This window comes from Propithecus coquereli, unplaced genomic scaffold (assembly GCF_000956105.1).
Source record: "Propithecus coquereli isolate 6110/MARCELLA unplaced genomic scaffold, Pcoq_1.0 Scaffold85, whole genome shotgun sequence".
Classification (NCBI taxonomy): domain Eukaryota; kingdom Metazoa; phylum Chordata; class Mammalia; order Primates; family Indriidae; genus Propithecus; species Propithecus coquereli.
In genome coordinates, this window is record NW_012154729.1 from 5186833 (window position 1) to 5206262 (window position 19430).

The 19430-nt window shown below is 38.5% G+C and overlaps 1 protein-coding gene across 1 annotated transcript in view; it reads left to right on the forward strand.

The window, feature by feature from the left end:
- FGD6 (FYVE, RhoGEF and PH domain containing 6) overlaps window positions 1–19430 on the forward strand; it is a 153448-nt gene that overhangs the window by 63892 nt on the left and 70126 nt on the right. The window contains exons 4-7 of the mRNA XM_012663990.1: window positions 2–28; window positions 7899–8050; window positions 11732–11888; window positions 14209–14296. Coding sequence (XP_012519444.1) covers window positions 2–28; window positions 7899–8050; window positions 11732–11888; window positions 14209–14296 — 424 coding nt within the window. The remainder of the gene's footprint in view (window position 1; window positions 29–7898; window positions 8051–11731; window positions 11889–14208; window positions 14297–19430) is intronic.

Sequence of the window (19430 nt, forward strand, 5' to 3'; positions counted from 1 at the left end):
TGTGGATGTGTTAAAACTTTTGCATATTGTAAGTATCTGCTAATATTTTTTTAAAGTCTAAGACTATTCCCTTTTGTATTTTCCCTACCCCCAAAAGTTTTCAGCATAACTTAAATGAATTACATGTATATGCTCTCTAATACATGGTTATGTTTTAAAATTCACACATACATCTAAATATACTATAGACATTTTCTAAAATGTACATATCTCATGTATATGTAGATAAGATGATTTCTGAAATATAGAGTCTTTATATCTATATCTCAAAGTTTTCAAACTTTCTATCTTCATAATAGTTTTTAAGATAGATAATATATCTTCTTGGGCATTTGCAGATGATATCTGCTATTAGTAGAATTTTGGATTAGCAATGGATAATGTCATCATCATTGCTCAAACTGTTTTTCTCCTATCTGAATAAGCTCCCAGAAACAGACACTTGAAATAGACATTTTTACAACTAACTTTTTAAAGTTCTATTTTTAATTTTTATAATTGTCAACTTGAACAGACCTGTTGGGAAAAAATTATGATATGTATCTGACCACATATTCATTTTTCTCATGCACTCCTTTGTGCTTGCAAGTTTTTACAAGTTTCATTGCACATTGGCAGTTAACATGCTTTTACTGTTACTTTATTCCAATTATATTTAGGTAAGAGATTAAGACTTTTAAAAAGAGAGGTAAAACAAAAGAAAGGTGTAGAGGAAAAAATTTAAAAGGAAATTGAACAGAAAATTTACTTATGTGGTACAGTTATTAACATCATAAATTAACCTTAATTGCCAAGAAATGGAAGGTTCACAAAAAGATACACCCATTTATGTCCCTGCAAAGATTATCATTTTCAGTTTTTCTTTTAATAGATACATATGAACATGAAAAGTGGGTTACACTTATGGGTAATTCTCATTCACCATATGCTTCCCTTGTGCTCTATACTTAATCCAGTGGAAACATGGAGGCCTAATTCCTATGTGAAAAATCTCTAGCTTTGGAAACATTTTCTAAAAAATTTTGTAACATTACTAATTCATTTTGAGAAAATATTTCCCTTTGAATAGTTTCTCACATTAACTCTTGACTATATTGGTTAAGTTCTCTTTTGTAATTAATTTTTTTTAAATGATGGGACAGTAGTTCATCACTCAAACACATCTGTTGAGTTTCAAGCATATTGTCTTTTTTTGTCTCCCCTCCCCCACCCAAGCATATTGTCTTTTTATATAAATGATATTATGCTTGTTAAATAAGTGACTTTTCAGAACGAACTCCTTGTACATTAGCTGTTTTTCCATGGTATCCCCACCATCTTAGACATGTAACATGTCTGATTACATATGTATGATATAATAGGATTGTTTTATTATATTACTTCTCTGATGGGAGATGGGTTTAGCAAACATCTCTATAAATGTATTTTGTAAATGTCCAAATAGTATGAATTTTAAAAAATATTTTGAAAGGAAATGATCAGAGACTTTGGGTTGTTTTGGACAAAGATGCTAAATAGCTAAATAGTACTAATAATGAAGCACCTTTGCTGAACTAATTTCTTTAGATTAAGACATACATTCCTTTGAAAATTTGAGAGAGACTCAACAAACTCCATAGAGCTAGAGGCAAGGCTACTGGGGCATACAGATGTATATTATTACTGAATATAATGTATGTTTTTTTTGTAATGCATTATAGAAAGGAATAGAAGGCTTCCTCAGTTCTCACATTTTTCCCATTTTAAAATCATTTCATCATGTTTTACTGAATATACCCTGTCTTTTGAGTCTTGTGAACCATTTAGTTATCATTTCTTCTTTGGTCGTAAAGAGTCCTCCTCTAGCTTCCATTGATACGGCTGTTAAACCTTCACTTTTGAGCAACTTCGTTCATGAGAGGACTGTACTTCACTGAATGAAGTTCATTGTGCAGAGCACCTCTGTTTCACTGCTAAGGTGTTTTTCCCACCTTGGTTTGGTATTTCCTTCTCTTTATATGCCTCTGTTTCAGAGCTCTTTTTCCAAGCTTCCATGGACTTGTGGGTCTTCAATGATGTTCATCTGTTCATTTAAGTTAACCAGATCTTCTTTAACTAAATAAATGGCCTTCTACTGAGTGCCTTCTGTGTGCCTTGCAGCATTCTAACTATGTTTCATAAATTATTTATTTTAATCCTTATAACAAGTGTATCAAATAGTTATTATTATTATTATTATTTTAAATGAGGAAAGTAAACTAACTATTAAAAGTAACTCACTACTAAATGGCAAAGCTGGGCTTTGAAATATGATCTGAGTCCTTGTGCTTAGTAATTGTTTAGAAATTGATTAAAAATTGTTACTTGAAATCTCTACTATGCTGAACAGGGTATAGTGTATCTGTAGGAATATTCACTTGCTTTTAGAATTCTTTCAGTTGCCTTGGAAACCAGAGAAATTCTTGTTTTTCATCTTCTAAAGATGAAAATGAAGTTAGATCTCGGTCACTTGAGATATATTGTGATGATTACTTGATAATATTATTAAAGACGGTTGGAAACTTGAGATCAAAGATTGGTTTCAGGCATGTTTTATCCAGTTTTGTATTGATGATTATGCACCATATCAGCAGGTTTGTGTATATATAGAGAGAGGAATAATTTCATTGGGAAAATGTTTTCATTTTAGAAGCAAAGTCAAGTTGTTAATGTGGGGACTTCCCTCCCCCTACTTTTACTTCATAGTTTCACACTCATTTCTGCATATTTATCATAGCTCTTTGACCTCAACAGCTGCTTTGCTTTTGCTTAATATGAGCTGATTCTCAGTGTACTTCATGAGGACAGGGAGTGTTATAGAGCTCCCCGTATTTCCATATGTCCATCTGGTCTTTGTAATTCACTTTATCATGATATTGGTTAACTAATGCTCTGAGGTCAGGAAGCCCAGTTAGGACAACTGGTAATTAAGTCACATACTCCTCTTTGGCACTGGAGATATAAAGCCTGACCCTGAACAAGGCCATCTGTTTTGTGCTTCATTGCCTCAGAGGTTTCATGCTTGACTGTATTTGCATTGATTTTTGCATAGGTCTTCACCAAGTGATCAGAGCTGGCAAAGCTAGTATGTTAATACTGCAAAGGAATTAAAGGTCAATTTAAAGTTAATCTGGTCTTTTATTTGTAAATTTGGGTGAAATTATTAACAATAATATTATGATAAGCTTTATAGTTCAGAGCCCCATTTCTATCTCTAAAAATTCCAAGTGGAACAAGCATTTGGTTATTTTGACCAGAAACTATAGAGTGTAGGTGGTTCAATTTTACTTACAGAATCTCGGGTGGGTTTTATGCATAAGCACTGAAGTATAGATACTGTACATGATATTAATAAACTCTGTAGCTTGTCTAACATTTTGCATTCTCCCCTCCCACCCCTGTCCCTCTTAATATAATTACCCAGCTTTCCCAGTGTGAAAAAGTAAACTCTGGATCTAATTTTTGAAGTGCTAGTCCTGCTGTCTTGCATCCTTACTGATTTAGTCAAAGATGTGTTGGCGAATTTAGATTCTTCTGCCCCAAAATAGCTTTGCCTCTGGCTCTTCAGTGTCATCACACTTTCCCAAATTATCCTGGCTGTTAACACTGAGAAAAATAACCAGACATATGTTGTAATAATCCTGTTTTTATTTAAAAAAAAAAAAAAAGATGTTACCTCTTTCCAATGGCATCAATTTTGGCAATGGTTGAGGCTCATGAAGAGCTGAGAAGTTAAAGATTTTGTATGTAGCTCCTGTGTGAATTAGTTACATCTGGCACTGGGACCAAACACATTGCTGTCAGGGGCTGGTGGCCCAAGAAGTAAGGGAATGAGTTTGGGGCCAGGGCTACTGCATGTGGTTGGGGAGGCCATAACTGTGAGTGGAGGGAGCCCTTGGTGTGAGTTGCTTTGGCCTAGAGTAGAGGGTTCCCATCTCTGTTTTCAAAAAGGCATCCTGAAAACCAGTGATGTCCCTGGTAGTGTTAAAGAAATAATTATTCAGTGACACTATTAATAGAGCAAATGGGCTCACTGCCCGATGCACACAGAAGCCAATGCTACGGCACTGGCTTTTGAGAAAAGAAAGGCTTTATTGCAAGACTGGCCAGCAAGGAGACGGAGGTGGGCTCAAATCTGTCTCCCTGATTTGGGGTCTAGGGCAAGTTTATGAGCTTGGAGAGCAAGGGAAGGGATTTTGTAATGTTAGGTTGGTAGGGTCTGATTGGAGGGCTTCAGATTTGACCATTTATAGTGAGGTATGCTAAGGATCTTCCTGGCCAATAGACCCCTTGCTTCTGAAAGAGTTGCAGTGATCATGTACTGTTCATGTGCTGGTCATGTCCCAGTCTTCTTGGTTCCAAGGGGAAGAATTGTCGGTTCCAGGTGTTGTTAGAAGTCAAAGCTTTTTCTGTTGCACATACCTGTGCTGCATTGACTTGTAGTTTTTGGCTGTGCTATACCTACAAGGTAACTCAACATTTTGTTACCAGCAGAGTAGGCCCAGTTTGGGCTGGTCCCATGGTTCCTGCAATTGTTAAAGCACAGTAAGGCAGACTTTATTCAGGACTGTTGCCATAAGCATAGAGACCACTGCAATGGGTTTTTGCAGTGAGGGAGAGAGATTGGGCACACCTTCAAATGCAGCACAGGCAAGTGGGAATTTATAGCCAAGGAGTGAAGTGGGAGTCAGTGGAAAATTACTATGAGAGTGCATCAGGGTTAAGGAGGATTCTGCCTAAATCAACTTAACAGGATTCTTGCTGAAGACAGGCCAGGGCACTGGGGGATGGTGGATGATGAAGAACCTGAATAGATATCAAGAATGGGGGTGGGGGGAAGGGTTCTTGCTAAAATGGGATTTTACAAGGAAGTGCACAGATGGACCTAAGAGAGGTTTCAGGAACCTGACTAGTTTGGTCAAACAAAGAATCTTTGTCGGCCGGGCACGGTGGCTCATGCCTGTAATCCTAGCTCTCTGGGAGGCCGAGGTGGGCGGATTGTTTGAGCTAAGGAGTTCGAAACCAGCCTGAGCAAGAGCGAGACCCCATCTCTACTAAAAATTAGAAAGAAATTAATTGGGCAACTAAAAATATATAGAAAAAATTAGCCGGGCATGGTGGCGCATGCCTGTAGTCCCAGCTACTCGGGAGGCTGAGGCAGGAGGATTGCTTGAGCCCAGGAGTTTGAGGTTGCTGTGAGCTAGGATGATGCCACGGCACTCTAGCCCGGGCAGCACAGTAAGACTCTGTCTCAAAAACAAAAAAAAAAAGAATCTTTGTCAAGTGCTTGCTTAGAATATATAACGCACTAGCCTGAGCAAGAGGGAGACCCCATTTCCACAAAAAATGGAAAAATTAGCCGGGCATGGTGGTGCGCACCTATAGTCCCAGCTAGCTACTTGGGAGGCTGAGTCAAGAGGATCACTTGAGCCCAGTAGTGTGAGGTTCTCTAAATTTCTATAGTCTTTATTAAATGTTCTTTTTCTATTTTAAGTATTAAATTTCTACTTTATTCTGACATACTACTTGTAATTTAAAAGAACTCATGCCTATAATTCCAGCACTTTGGGAGGCCAGGTCAGGAGGATCACCTGAGGCCAGCAATTTGAAACCAGCCTGTGCAACATAGCAAGACCCTGTCTGTAACAGCAACAACAAAAAAATTAGCCAAGTGTGGTGGCATATGCCTGTGGTCCCAGCTACTTGGAAGGTTAAGGCAGGAAGATCCCTTAGCCCAGAGTTTGAGGTTGCAGTGAGCTATGATTACACCACTGCACTCCAGACTGAGTTACGGAGTGAGACCTTCTCTCAAAAAAAAAAAAAAAAACAGAAAGAAAAGAAAAGAAGATATCATGGGCCATCAGTTCATTCAGAGCTAGCTACAAACATACAGTAGTACTAGAAAAATAAAGTTTTGCCTGGTATGTGACAAGGGCTTCTTTTTAGAGGTGGCCATCTCACTGGTCAGCCCAGTTTGGATTTGTCTGGTCTCTGTTAAATGTGTCTTAAATAAACAAGTTTCCTTCTTGGCAATGGTGGCAGACATATGGAATGCGGAGTCTGGCAAAAGCTGTGTCAAACTGGGTCATTAAGTTATTTAGCAGCTAACATCTACTGTCACTGTCATGGTTGAGAAAATACCTTCCAACTGGAAAACAAAAGTTATCCTGGGCCACGGGACAAATATAGCCATCACTTATTTTATCAGAAGAAAGGGTGTGCATATTGCTTTTTGGAGCAAGGAACTCTTGCATCCAGATTAATCATTACACTGGCAAAAACAAACAAACAAACAAACAAACAAAAAATACCATAGAGGATGTTGAACTGTTGTGCTTTGAATGCATTTGCAGTTGAGGAAGTTATTCCTGACACCTAAATGTATTCCGTAGCTCTGCCCCATAGCAGACAATCTAATGACTTTCAAAAGTGTTAGTAGCTCTATTTTCTCTTTGTAAATGTGAGTGCTGATTGAAACAAGCCATTGGGAGGTGGAATGTGGCCAATATTCATTTGATTTCTGGAGATGTTTTCTGGATTGGAGCTTATGCAAGTACAATATTCTTATATTCTAATTAGTTATACAAATTAATTATTTAGTTACTAGTGTGAGTAGTTGATTCCTTCCAGCTAATGTGATTATTGGATCAATAAAGTTAGTCCTAGGTCCTGAGTTCTGAGTGAAGAGGTTTTAGCATTAGTTAAGCATAAGAGAATTTGACTTACCTAAACTTGCCATACTTTAGAAAAGGAGCTCTTTCATGTACTTTTGAGTTATATGTGAATTTTTTTTGTCAAGAAGAGGTATACGAAATACTCATGGCTAATATAAGTATGTTGGGGGTATGTGTTGATGGGCTTAGGGGAGAAAATAATCTTTTTTATTTATTTGATTTGCCCAGTGAATCTCTGAAGGGAAAGCACTTGGAAATAAAGGTCAAGGAAGTTAAGGCCTATTAGAGAGTCATTTTACCCAACCTTTGCTTTAGGATTTTAATTAATTAAAACTACTATTTCTGAGAAGTAACAAACCTTTGTTTTTGAATCCTCAGGCCTGTGGAACAGATTCCACTATGTTTTACTTATATCTTGAGGCCTACCCTCAGGGCACAAAGAAATCTAGGCAAATAATCATCTCCTGCTCCACCCTTTCTAAGTCCCTGGGAGTCATGGGAGTGATAGGGTGTGGTGGTGTTGACCTTTATTAAAACATGGTATAAATAGTATAGGGGTAGATGAAAAATAATACATGAAAAGCAAGTTTTTGATTTGTCAGAAGTATGTAAACCCTGATGAACTTATTGGGAGGTCGGCTAAAAGGAGGGGAGAATTTAAGATCCAGAGTTAAAATATTTTGTTGATCCTGTGTGCCAAATGCATTGCGAAAAGCTTTATGTGCAATATCTAATTAAAGACTCGTAACCGTTATACTCATTTAACAGATGAGGAAAATGAGGCTGGCCCAAGGAAGCACAGTCAATCAGGAGCAAGGGCTGGGATCCAGGCTTCCGATGCTGTGCCTCCCCTCACATGCTCTGCCATTGATAGAATGTTCCAGTTGCTGATCACCGAAAGTGGACAGGGAATGGAACTGTTAAATCCAGAATAAAATTAGTTAAGATCTCCTAGGGACTTTTAAAATAAATGGATTGTGTTCATACAGTGATACTGGAATAATTTTAAAGACTAGAAATTGCAGTACGATTTCCAGATACCTTCTTAGTATAATTGCTGAGTTTGGAGATCAAACTTAAAAGGTTTAAGAGACATATCATACAGTCTGTTATAAAATTCAATATCCACCCTAACCACTGTGTGATAGGCTTTTTGTCAAGTTATATGTGTGTGTATATTGTTTTTCTTGCTCTGGACTGTAATAGGACTTCCGGGATGCGGTAGCCCATGCTTCCAGGCAACTTGGGAAACCAGTGATTGAGGACCGGATTCTAAATCAGATCCTGTACTACTTGCCTCAGCTCTATGAGCTCAACCGGGATCTCCTGAAGGAACTGGAGGAAAGAATGTTGAACTGGTAAAAATGGACTGAGTTTTGGACTTCCTTAAAGTTTCCAACTTTAGATGAAGCCATACGGGCCCCATGTGTGACAGAGAGGTGTTGTTCCTTGCATTGAGTTGTTTCGATATATTGAATTTTTTTTTTTTAGTTACCTATAGATTAATTATTTTAGATGGCTAAAAGATCACAACCTTGCACAACAAAACTCAATGCTATAACTTTTTTTTTTGAAATAGGGATTGCAGCCTCAAACTCCAGGCTCAAGCAATCCCCTTGCCTCAGCCTCCCAAGTAGCTGGGACTACAATCATGTGCTATGATGCCTGGCTAGTTTTTCTATTTTTAGTGGAGATGGGGTCTCGCTCTTGCTCAGGCTAGTCTGGAAATCTTGAGCTCAGTTGATCCTCCCACCTCAGGCTCCTGAGTAGCTGGGGCTATAGGTATAAGCCGCCATGCTCAGCTAATTTTTGTTTTAATTTTTTGTAGAGACAAGGTCTTCTAATACTATAATATTAAAATTCTTTGTTAAGAACTGCCTCATAAGCAAGAAGGGCCCAGATTCAGCCAATTTAAATTTCTACAGGTAACCTTTGGTAATTAGAATTTTGCATTTGAAGGAGGATAGTTGACATATTCACATTGGAAAAGTTTTTAAATGTTTTGTCTGTCTTCTGGAACTCCAGGTCATGAAACTCCCTTTGCATTTTTGAAAAGAGGCCACTCATCGAGATCATAGGATGGTAATTTGTTTTGGAAAGGCAAATTTACATAGGTGTGACATCATTGTAGACACTGTAGATTTCAGAATGGGAAGAGAATGCCAAAAGGTTAGTATTGGAAGCTACTTTAATTGGGCTGAAGAAAAACAGTAAGCAGAAGCTTTGGTGACTTCTGTGGAAATATGTAGAAGGAATGGTCTGGGAGGATTGAATTTATTATTGAAGTCCATGGGGAACACAAAATGATTAGAATACAAAATTAGTATCACCTACTTTCATGTGCAAAATTTCTCTCTAAGCTTTCCTTATATATAAACCAGAAAAATATGTCTGCCTGCTTTGGAAATATCATCATGCCTCTGCATGTTGGGAAGATAAGGTAGATAAGCAATTAATACTTAGCTGTCACCTAAGGATAAAATAACACGCAATTACAGACTAAGGAATGACTAAAGGTAGTTTTTAAAAGTCATGATAAAAAATAAAATGTAATTACAAAAAATATTATTGTATATACTTTGTCATTTTCCTCTTACAAAAATTACCTTAAGAAAAAGATGTTTTAAAAAACAAAAAGAAACAAAGAATTATTTTAAAAATTAATCTGAGCCAGGCATGGTGGCACTCGCCTGTAGTCCCAGCTGTTAACATTTGGGAGGCTGAGGTGGGAGGATCACTTGAGCACAGGAGTTTGAGGCTATAGTGAGTTATGATCTTACCAGTCTGGGTGACAAAGCAATACCCTATCTCTAAAAAATAAATTAATTAAAATATAAAAAAATTTAAAGATAATTAAAATCTGGAGAGACTGCCAGAAGCAGAGAGGAGTAAACGCATTTCCACGCTCAGGGACCTCCTGACTCACTGGAATTCCAGCAGTGCAGAGTAAGTGCTTGTTTCCTGCAGGCCCTGGGGTTGCGAGAAAAGCTCAAATAAAAATGGAGAAGGTCAGAGCTGTGATTTTCAGCACTTAAGGAAAAGCCCTGTTGTCATACCACAAGGGGGTTTCGGCCTAGGTCCATTTGCTTGTGACACAAAGATCCAACTATTGAGACAACCTGGATTGCCAAGGAAGAAAGGAATTTTTAATAGGACAGACAGATGTCTTAGAAAGCTGCCTTAAATCCTTGTCTCTGACTAATGGAGATAATGGGCTTTTAAGGTGGGGCCATGTGCCTTGGGGCAGGTTGAGGAGGATGGTGAGTCCTGGTGTCAGGAAATCATCCATCATTTCTGGGAAACAACTCCAAAGGTCAAGTAGTTAATATTACAGCCAGACACAGGAGTGGTGGCTCAGGCCTATAGTCCTGGCACTCTGGGAGGCCAAGGTGAGAGGATTGCTTGAGCTCAGGAGTTGGAGACCAGCCTGAACGAGAGTCAGAACCCATCTCTACAAAAAATAGAAATATTAGCTGGGCATGGTGATGTACGCCTGTCATCCCAGCTACTTGGGAGGCTGAGGGAGGAGGATTGCTTGAGTCCAGTAGTTTGAGGCTGCAATGAGCTATGATGATGTCACTGTACTCTAGCTAGGGAAACAGAGGTGAGGCTCTGTCTCCAAAAAAAAATGGGAGGGGGATTATAGAAAACACATAGGGGTCATTGAAATTTGTTCATGGAGCGGGTTACATAAAGATGAGGATGCTGAGAATAAGAATGAATTGAAGACACATCTCGGCCACTGTGCTCTTCAGGGGCCAACCCTATGAGAGGGATGCACTCCCCAGGAGCAAGACTGGCTCTCTACTGTCTCTGCACCAGGTTCTGAAAACAGAATCTTGACTCTCATTCCCATTGAGAGACTAAGGAGTATCACAGTTCCATGTACCCATGGCTCTTCCACTTTCCCAAACCCAGTGTCGTGAACATAACATTGGAAATTAAAAGGGCAAAAAGAAAATTAATTGAATTGGCTTAAATAGATAAGTATATTTAGGCAAGCAAGTGTTATAAAGAGGATTAAATATATTTTTGCTTGTACTAAAAGTTTCCTCAAGTTTAGATTTGTAGATGTTCTATGTTAAAATATTAAGCATTCGTAAGAAACAGACTAAATTGACGAAAGGGACAACTAAAACTACAGTTATGGGAAAAGCTCCACCATTACTGACATAATAAAATTTTTTTAATCCTTGGATGAAATATTCTGTATTTATTAAAATATTTTTCTCTCAGGGATCTTTGAGTTAAGACATGTTCTTTGGTATTAGTAGACTTTCAGAAGTAACATTTTTCCATTGGCTTTTAATAACAATTGATGAAATGTTTCATTTTCACATTCAGTAAGATTTTATGGTATATATCTATGTGCCAGTCTGTGCTCTAAGTATGCAGAGGATATCACAGTGCACAGAATAGACAAGGGTTTTGCTCTAGGAAGAGCAGACATTGAATGGAGGAAGGACCAGATAAATAGACAAGAAAAATATCAAAAGCAGTTTGTGATCTGCAGAGACATAAAATAGGATACTGCGGTTGTAAGTGAAGACCGGGTGGCCAAGGAAGGCCCTCCAAGAAGGTGGAGCATTTAAACTGACATCTGAATGAAAAAAAAGAGCATCCAGGGTTCCATATTTCCAGGCAAGTGGAACCATAAGTAAAAGACTGCAATATGGGAATGAACTCTGTATGTCCAAGGATTATAAGGTAGTTTGTTTTTATTCTAAGTGAAATATAGAGGGCCATTGGAAGTCACATAATATACACATTTTTTAGATTTCTGGCTATGCCGAAGAATAGGGTGGAGAAGGTAAGAATGGAAACAGGGAGACCTGTCATCAGGCTGGCAGCGTTCAGGCAAGATGTGCAGGTGGCGGTAGAAATAAATGGTGAAGAGTAAGCATTTTGGGATATATCTTAGAAAAAGAGAAGAAAATGTAAGCTAATGGCTGGGATGTGGGACTCTGCTCATCATTTGGATGTGTTTTGGATATGGTAATGACTCTCTTTTTATAATTTTGTGTATCCCCTCTCCATAGGACTGAACAACAGAGAATTGCTGATATCTTTGTAAAGAAGGGACCCTATCTGAAAATGTATTCTACATACATCAAAGAATTTGATAAGAATATAGCTTTGCTGGATGAACAGTGCAAGAAAAACCCAGGCTTCGCTGCCGTCGTTAGAGAATTTGAGGTATATCCTACCATCTAATGTTGAGCACTTCTTTTTCTTTCTTTTTGTTTTTGAAACTTTAATAATTTGCAGTCATTAAAAACAAAGCTTACAAACAAAAAGATGCTAGAATATAATCCCTTCAAAATCAAAGAAGGAATTAAACAAATTAAATGGTGAGAACTTAAGCAGTGTACAGTATTTAATTTTGAAAAGCTGTTATTGCACATTGGAATATTTTTTTACTTGGAAAAATATTTTGATGGAACTTTTTAAAAAATTCTGGTAAAATACACATAACATAAACTTACCATTTTAACCATATTTAAGTGTACAGTTCAGTAGAGTTAAATACATTGACATTGTTGTGCAACCGAATCTCCAGAACTCTTTTCATCTTGCAAAACTGAAACTCTGCAGCCATTAAACATTAACTCTCCCTGCTCTCCTCCCTCCCAGCCCCTAGCAACCACCATTCTCCTTTCTTTCTCAATGAATTTGATTACTCTAGGAAACGTGTCTTATTTTTAACTTAACCTTTCCTTTTACTCTTATAACTAATCTGCAGTGATGCATGGGAAATATAATTTGTTTCCCTTTAGGTAAATAAATAACACAGTTTCAGTGTCAAAGTTAAGAAAGATTAATAACCTGTTCATAGCATGTGTCAGCCAAAGCTTTGTATTTTGACTCAAAACTATGAAGGTGCAAGCTTGATTTGATTAGGGATATAATGTAACACATTTTTTTTTTTTAAAGAAAATCAGTTTTCTTCACTATTTTTTTTATTTTTTTGTGAGATAGGGTCTTGCTCTGTTGCCCAGGCTGGAGTACAGTGGCATCATCATAGCTCACAGCAACCTCAAATTCCTGGGCTGGAGCCATCCTCCTACTTCAGCCTCCCAAGTCGCTGGGACTACTGGTGCATGCAACCACACTCAGCTAATCTTTCTATTTTTTTGTAGAGATAAGGTCTTGCTATTGCCCAGTCTTAAGTCCTCTCCACCATTATGGGGTAAATATTGCATTCCTACATTTTAGAACTTATTTTTTGTTTTGAAACCAAAAAGATCAGCGAATTCTAGTCATACTAAACTAGAAACGAAGAGTTTTAAAATATTACAGTATTGCCGATATCTAATTTGTGCAATGTACAAATAATTAAACTTTCAAATCATTTGTGCTCTTCTTCTTTTCCTCTACTGTGATGTCTTTATTCCTTCAAAAAACAACATGTGATACTGTTATGGCAACTGACAATTGACCCAGGTTTTGGTTGGAGTCTAGTGAGTTGTTCTGTTACCTTGGCAACAAAAGAAGACAGGGAGCCATAAGACAGGGAGAGTTAGTTATCTTGATTAATGCTGCTTGAATGAAAGATACTTTCTAAGTATATATTATCATTATAATTTTACAATTATTCTGTGTACCAGGCCATGGAGATGCATATTTAGAAAAAGATAAAAGTCTGAACAAATCTGAAAAAAACTTACCACCAACCTGAGCTGTGTGAAGAAACATAAGACATTTTATCTTGGCCCTTAGGATGCAGAGACATTTTCGCCTGGCCTTTTTGATGTCACCTCACAATAAACTCGTAGGTTGCAAAATGGGGGTGAGACTTAGGAATGGGCAGAGATGTCTCTTGTACATACTAAGGAAATGAGCTTTAAAGGTTGAATCAAATGTCTTTATAATCAAGTCAAAATGTGGTTTCTATATACACTGTGTTCCTATATACACTGTGATTTGGGAGCTGTCTTTTATAAGGTCATTCCTCTGAACATGATTTTGACATCTTTCAGCCTTGCTAGAGAAGATATCTAGCAAGGCTATTTTTCAGGTTATCTTTAATTTCTGCACTTCTCCCCACCACCACCCTGTTATTATTATGAGTGTATTGACCACAAGGCTCTGGTCGTTATTTGAATTTGGTCACTGGTAGTTTTATTTCTGCTGCCTTATTTGGGGGGCATTGGGGTTTGTTTGTATTTGTGAATACATTGGCAGATGCTCCCCTAAGTGAGAGCTGCTGTGTAGGGTGGGCTCTAACCATCCTAGAGTTCAGTCTGTGACTACCACGCTCTGTAAACAAGTTTGCCCTGGGAGCAAGTGATTTCAGAGACCTACCTACAGGAGAGGGTAGGCTTGGTGGTGAATCTGGCTAGGGTTTCACTCTCAATGTAACTAATAGCTGGGCGTTAAAATAAAAAGGAGCTTCCCTAAGAGTCCCCTTCCATAGTTGCTGGCTGTTTAAAGTTTGGCTTCCTAAGCACTTGAATCAGGGTCCCTTGCTTCTTAGAAAATGCTTGTGTTTACTTTAGATGCCTTCTCCTTTCAGATGAGCCCACGCTGTGCTCACCTGGCCCTCAAGCACTACCTCCTCAAGCCGGTTCAGCGGATCCCCCAGTACAAGCTGCTGCTGACAGGTGGGCTTTCCAGCAGTTTACCAGGCACCCAGTGGTTTATCAACCAACCAACTCTTATTGCCCTTATGAAACTCTGCCTTTCCTAAGAATGCCTCTCTTTATATGACTACAGTAACCACTTTGCCTAGTATGTGGATTTTTTTGTTTTTTAAGAGACAGGGTCTCACTCTGTCACCCAGGCTGGAGTGCAGTGGCGTGATCATAGCTCACTGCAGCCTCGAACTCCTGGGCTCAGGTGATGCTCCCACTTCAGCCTCCCAAGTAGCTGGGACCGTGAGCACATACCACCGTACTTGGCCAGTATCTGGATTTATAGATTGCTTGTATACCTCACTTATACATTGCCTGAACTGAACTGCTTTCAGTTCTTTGATATCCCTGTGTGCATTCTCACCTCTGGGCATTCAAACCTGTAGTTCTATCTGCTCAGAACATCTTTCGTAAGCCCAATTCCACATCCTTGCGTTATTTTACCTGTTTAACATTGTTAATCCCTAGAAGGTATTTTCCCAGCTACTCAAGAATGGGGTTTAGAGGGTCACTCTCACATATTTGTATAGCACTATCATGGCCCTGGTTACTTACTTCAGTAGTTTTTTATAAGGATTGATCGATGAGCCAAATGTGGACACTGCTTAGAATAGTGCTTTAATCATAGTAAGTTCTAAATAAATATTACCTGCTAGTAGTAGTAGTAGCAGTATTCTTATCCTTACCATTATTAATACTTTGTTGTCATGATTATCATCTGTCTACATCTTTTACTGGACTGTAAACTTCAAGATAAAGAGCTGATTTACCACTGTTACAATTTCAGAAAACTAATGTAGTCTCAGTACCAAGCATAGTTATCCAGCACATACTACTAGGTCCTCTGGAATACTTGCTGAAATGTGTTGGATGTGCAGAGACTTCATATGCTTACATAATGTGTGTTAAAAATTGTGTTGAAATGGACGAGAACATCGAAATGCCACCACTTTAAAGTCAATCTGTTGTGATTATCTGTAAATAGATTGTGAGATACTCGGTTCCTATAACTGCCCTTAAGAGAGAGTGTACGTGCTTTTCTCCTTTACTTAATCACTTTCCCCTAAACCAAGAGTTATCTTGGAGGCAGTAGGTGGATCCTGGAAAACCCGGATTTCCCCCTTTCCCTTTAGGCCAAGGCTTCAGGCCTTTCAGGCTTGCCTAGTAAAAGGCAGGCTGCTGAGGAGGAAGGCCCTCCTTTCAACCCCAGTACTGGGCCACCCTAGGTGTATCAGGTACTTAATTTGAATTTCTAACTGGGACTCAGGCACTAGATTTCTCTCTGGAATGACATGCAGCAAACCAAATAATTTGAGGATATCCTGTCCATCTGTACTTTTTTCCCTCTGCCTTTGGCAGAGATTTAGAATACACAGGACAAAAGGAAGTACTGATACACATGTTGTGTTTTTGCTAGATAAATTCAATGCTCTATCATAAACCAGCTATTGAATGGCTTAGGCTGTTTCCACAGCTGTCAAATCGAGTACTGTTTTTAGTGGGAAAAGACAGCCATGGTCTCAAATATGAGAAGAATGGAGCAAGAATCTGAAATTTAATGTTAAAAAGAATTTTGACATATTTATTTACATTTTTTATCCATTACTATGACTGATCTAAGTAGTAAAAAAGGTACACACATTTAATTTAGGTTTCATGCTGAGTTTGTTTTTGATTGAGAAAAGGTGAAATGGCAAAAGCAAGTTTTAGAAATTCTCTTGAAGAAAGCAGATTTCATTTGTTTTATAATACCAGTGCCATGTGAGGTTGGAGTTATTGTTAGTTTTGAGCTGCCTCTTGTTTAATCTTAAACCAGTTTCCTTTCTTTCTTAAACTGGAAATCTTTTTCATTATTATTTAAGTGACACACGTTATATATTGTCAACCCTCAAAAATTGCAGATTTGTTGAATGTCACAATTGATGGGTAGTTTGTTCTGGGTCACAAAGTCAGGACTAAAATTAAAGAAAGATCATAGGCTTTGTATTTTTCATACTGTGCCTTTTCCTCCATTGATTCAAATTCTTCCCTTCCTCCAGGCCCGACCCAAAGGCCTCCATGCTCTTTGAAGCCATCTCTGATTGCTCCAGTTCTCCTTGTCCCTTAGTTATTAGTACCATGTGACTTAGCAAATAACTTGTGTGATACCTGGTGAGATTGCTAATAGTTAATTTAAAATGTTGATTTCTTAATTTGATTATAAACTCCTTGAGGTCAGGGAGTATATCTTATAATTTGGTGCCCCCTAAAATATTTTTTATTTTATTTTATTTTTTTATTTTTAGTAGAGATGAGCTCTCACTCTTGCCCAGGCTGGCCTCAAACCCCTGAGCTCAAGTAATCCTCCCACCTCAGCCTCCCAGAGTGCTAGAATTACAGGCGTGAGCCACCACACCTGGCCTGCCCCCTAAAATATTTGGGTCAGTTTTAGATATCTTGAAGCTGTCCAGGAAATAATTTTGGTTGATTTTAAGCTAGGTTTAAAACATACCATTAGCCAAAATGTTTTTGCTACAAAGAACAACATGAGACAGAATTTTAGAGATCTAAGCTACATTGGAGATGAGGTTGTCTCCTAAAAAGGAAGACACATGCAGAAAGGTGAAATGTCATGTCCAAGGCTACACAAGTAATATTACTTGAAGCACCTATGGTCTTATAATCCTGAGGACATATGGGGGTCAATACTAAGGGTTTGTTTTTATTTTTATTTAAAATTCTGGGCCGGGCGTGGTGGCTCACGCCTATAAACCTAGCACTCAGGGAGGCTGAGGTGGGAGGATCACTTGAGCTCAGGAGTTCGAGACCAGCCTGAACAAGAGTGAGACCCCCGTCTCTACTAAAAATAGTAAGAATTAGCCAGGTGTGGTGGCTCAATGCCTGTAGTCCCAGCTACTCAGGAGACTGAGGCAAAAGAATTGCCTGAGCCCAGGAGTTTGAGGTTGCTGTGAGCTAGGCTGATGCCACGGCACTCTAGCCAGGGCAACAGAGCAAGACTCTGTCTCAATAAATAAATAAATAATAAAATAAAATTCCGATTTTCCAATACTCGTTTTTATACTGGATCTTAGCCAAAAGGCCGAGAAGCAATAACAATACTCGTTTTTGTGATGTTCTGATTGCTCCCTACTTTGCAAGATATTTCTACTGTCACTATCAAAAGTGTCCCTGTCTATGCACTTAGATTTTTAAAAGTTGGATTTTAAGTCTTAAGTTTACATCTCTTCAAACATGTTAATTAACTGGGTCCCCATCTTTGGCTAAACAAGCTCAAATGATTTAATCTTCCCAACAACCTTGTAAGGTAAGTACTTTTATTTCCATTTTAGAATTTGGAGTAATTCCAAATGCGTAGAATATACAGGAGCAGAAAGGAGTGATAGTTTATTTGAGGCAACTCCTGAACAGCTTTGATTTATTAATGAGTTTCAGGCAGAGAAGGGGAGGGATTCCTGCCTGACTTGTGTAAATAAATTTATGCCCACCTTGGTTCTTTAGGCTTGGAAGATTGAGAACTGCATAGATGATCAGATAAGATGGTTTCTTTTGGAATCCTTTTGGAGAAACATTAGTGGAAATCCCCAGATACTGCAGTCCTGCCACTGCTATTCAAACAACTGCCCTATTGTTTTGCAATGTTTTTTTTTTTCTCACTTGATTTGGGTTTGTATAGGGTATTCTACTTAAGCTCTCTCTTCCTTCATTGTAGTAAAAAACTTCTACCTAGGCTGGGTTATCAGAATTTATTAACATTAGTGTCACTAAAGTTGGTATAAAAACCCCCCACTGCTAAATTTGACTGGCTAAAAACAAAATAAAACAAAGACAAACAAACAAACAAACAAAAACTTCCACTTCAATTCTTGGTAGTTTTTTTTTAAGGTCAACTTAAAACAGGATCTAAGGCAGTCATGGTGGCTCACACCTGTAATCCTAGCACTCTGGGAGGCTGAGGAAGGAGGATCGCTTGAGCTCAGGAGTTGAGACCAGCCTGAATAAGAGCGAGACCCCATCTCTACCCAAAATAGAAAAAATAAGCCAGCAAGGTAGCACACTCCTATAGTCCTGGCTACTCGGGAGGCTGAGGCAGGAGGATTGCTAGAGCCCAGGAGTTTGAGGTTGCTGTGAGCTAGGCTGACGCCACTGCACTCTACCCAGGGCAACAGAGTGGGACTCTGTCTAAAAAAAGAAAAGAAAAGAAAAGAAAACACAGGATCTAAGAGAATGTATACAGTTGTGTAATAAAATGAGTGATTTACTTAATTTAAGCCTAAAAACTTATAAATTTTGCTTCCGTATTGGCCACTCAAGGCCAGTTTATCAGGCCAAATCTTTAAATCTGTTTGGGGCTCAGATCCTATTTGAAGTTTCCCTCTACCTCTGGTTCCTTCTCTTTCCATTTTCTGGTTATAGTCCAGGCCAGGCCTGTCTAAACTCATGCCAAATTATAGCAGTATCTTCCTGCTGGTCATGCTAATGCTTATCATTGCCCCATGTAGCCTAGCACAATGTTGCTTAATTTCTCTTCCAAGGACACACTTTCATTCTGCTCATTAGAAAAGCTGAAAACCTCATTCACAGTATAAAAAACCTCAATGAATAACCTAGAATCACGTGAGCCTTATTTTATTTTCCTTTGCTTCTAGCTGTAGTAGGTTTCTCACAGGCTCCTGAAACCTGTCCTTCCAGGCCAGATCCTATCTCTATTAATCACTTGCTCAACAAATATCTATGAGTCTACCCTGAGCTAGACACCCTTTTACACTGGGAACAACACATCGGGGCCTCCTACCCTGAAGGAGTTTCCATCTTCCTCTTTTGAGGCAGTTGCTCAACCACTCAGGCTCCCACTGAGCTTCTTCTCAATTCTTAAAAATTTTATTGATCTTGCCACTTGTTGACTGAATCGTAGTTGTTTAATTAATTCACAGCTCTATGTCATGTCTTCTCAACTGGGTCGTAAATCTATTAAAGTCCAAGGCAGACTTTAATGCGAGTAGCAGTCACAGCAGATATTCATTCATTTTGAGGGAGTATATTCTGGGAATGTATTATTTTGGTAAGGGTCACTTTTGTCTTTCAAGGGATCTTTTGTGCATATAAA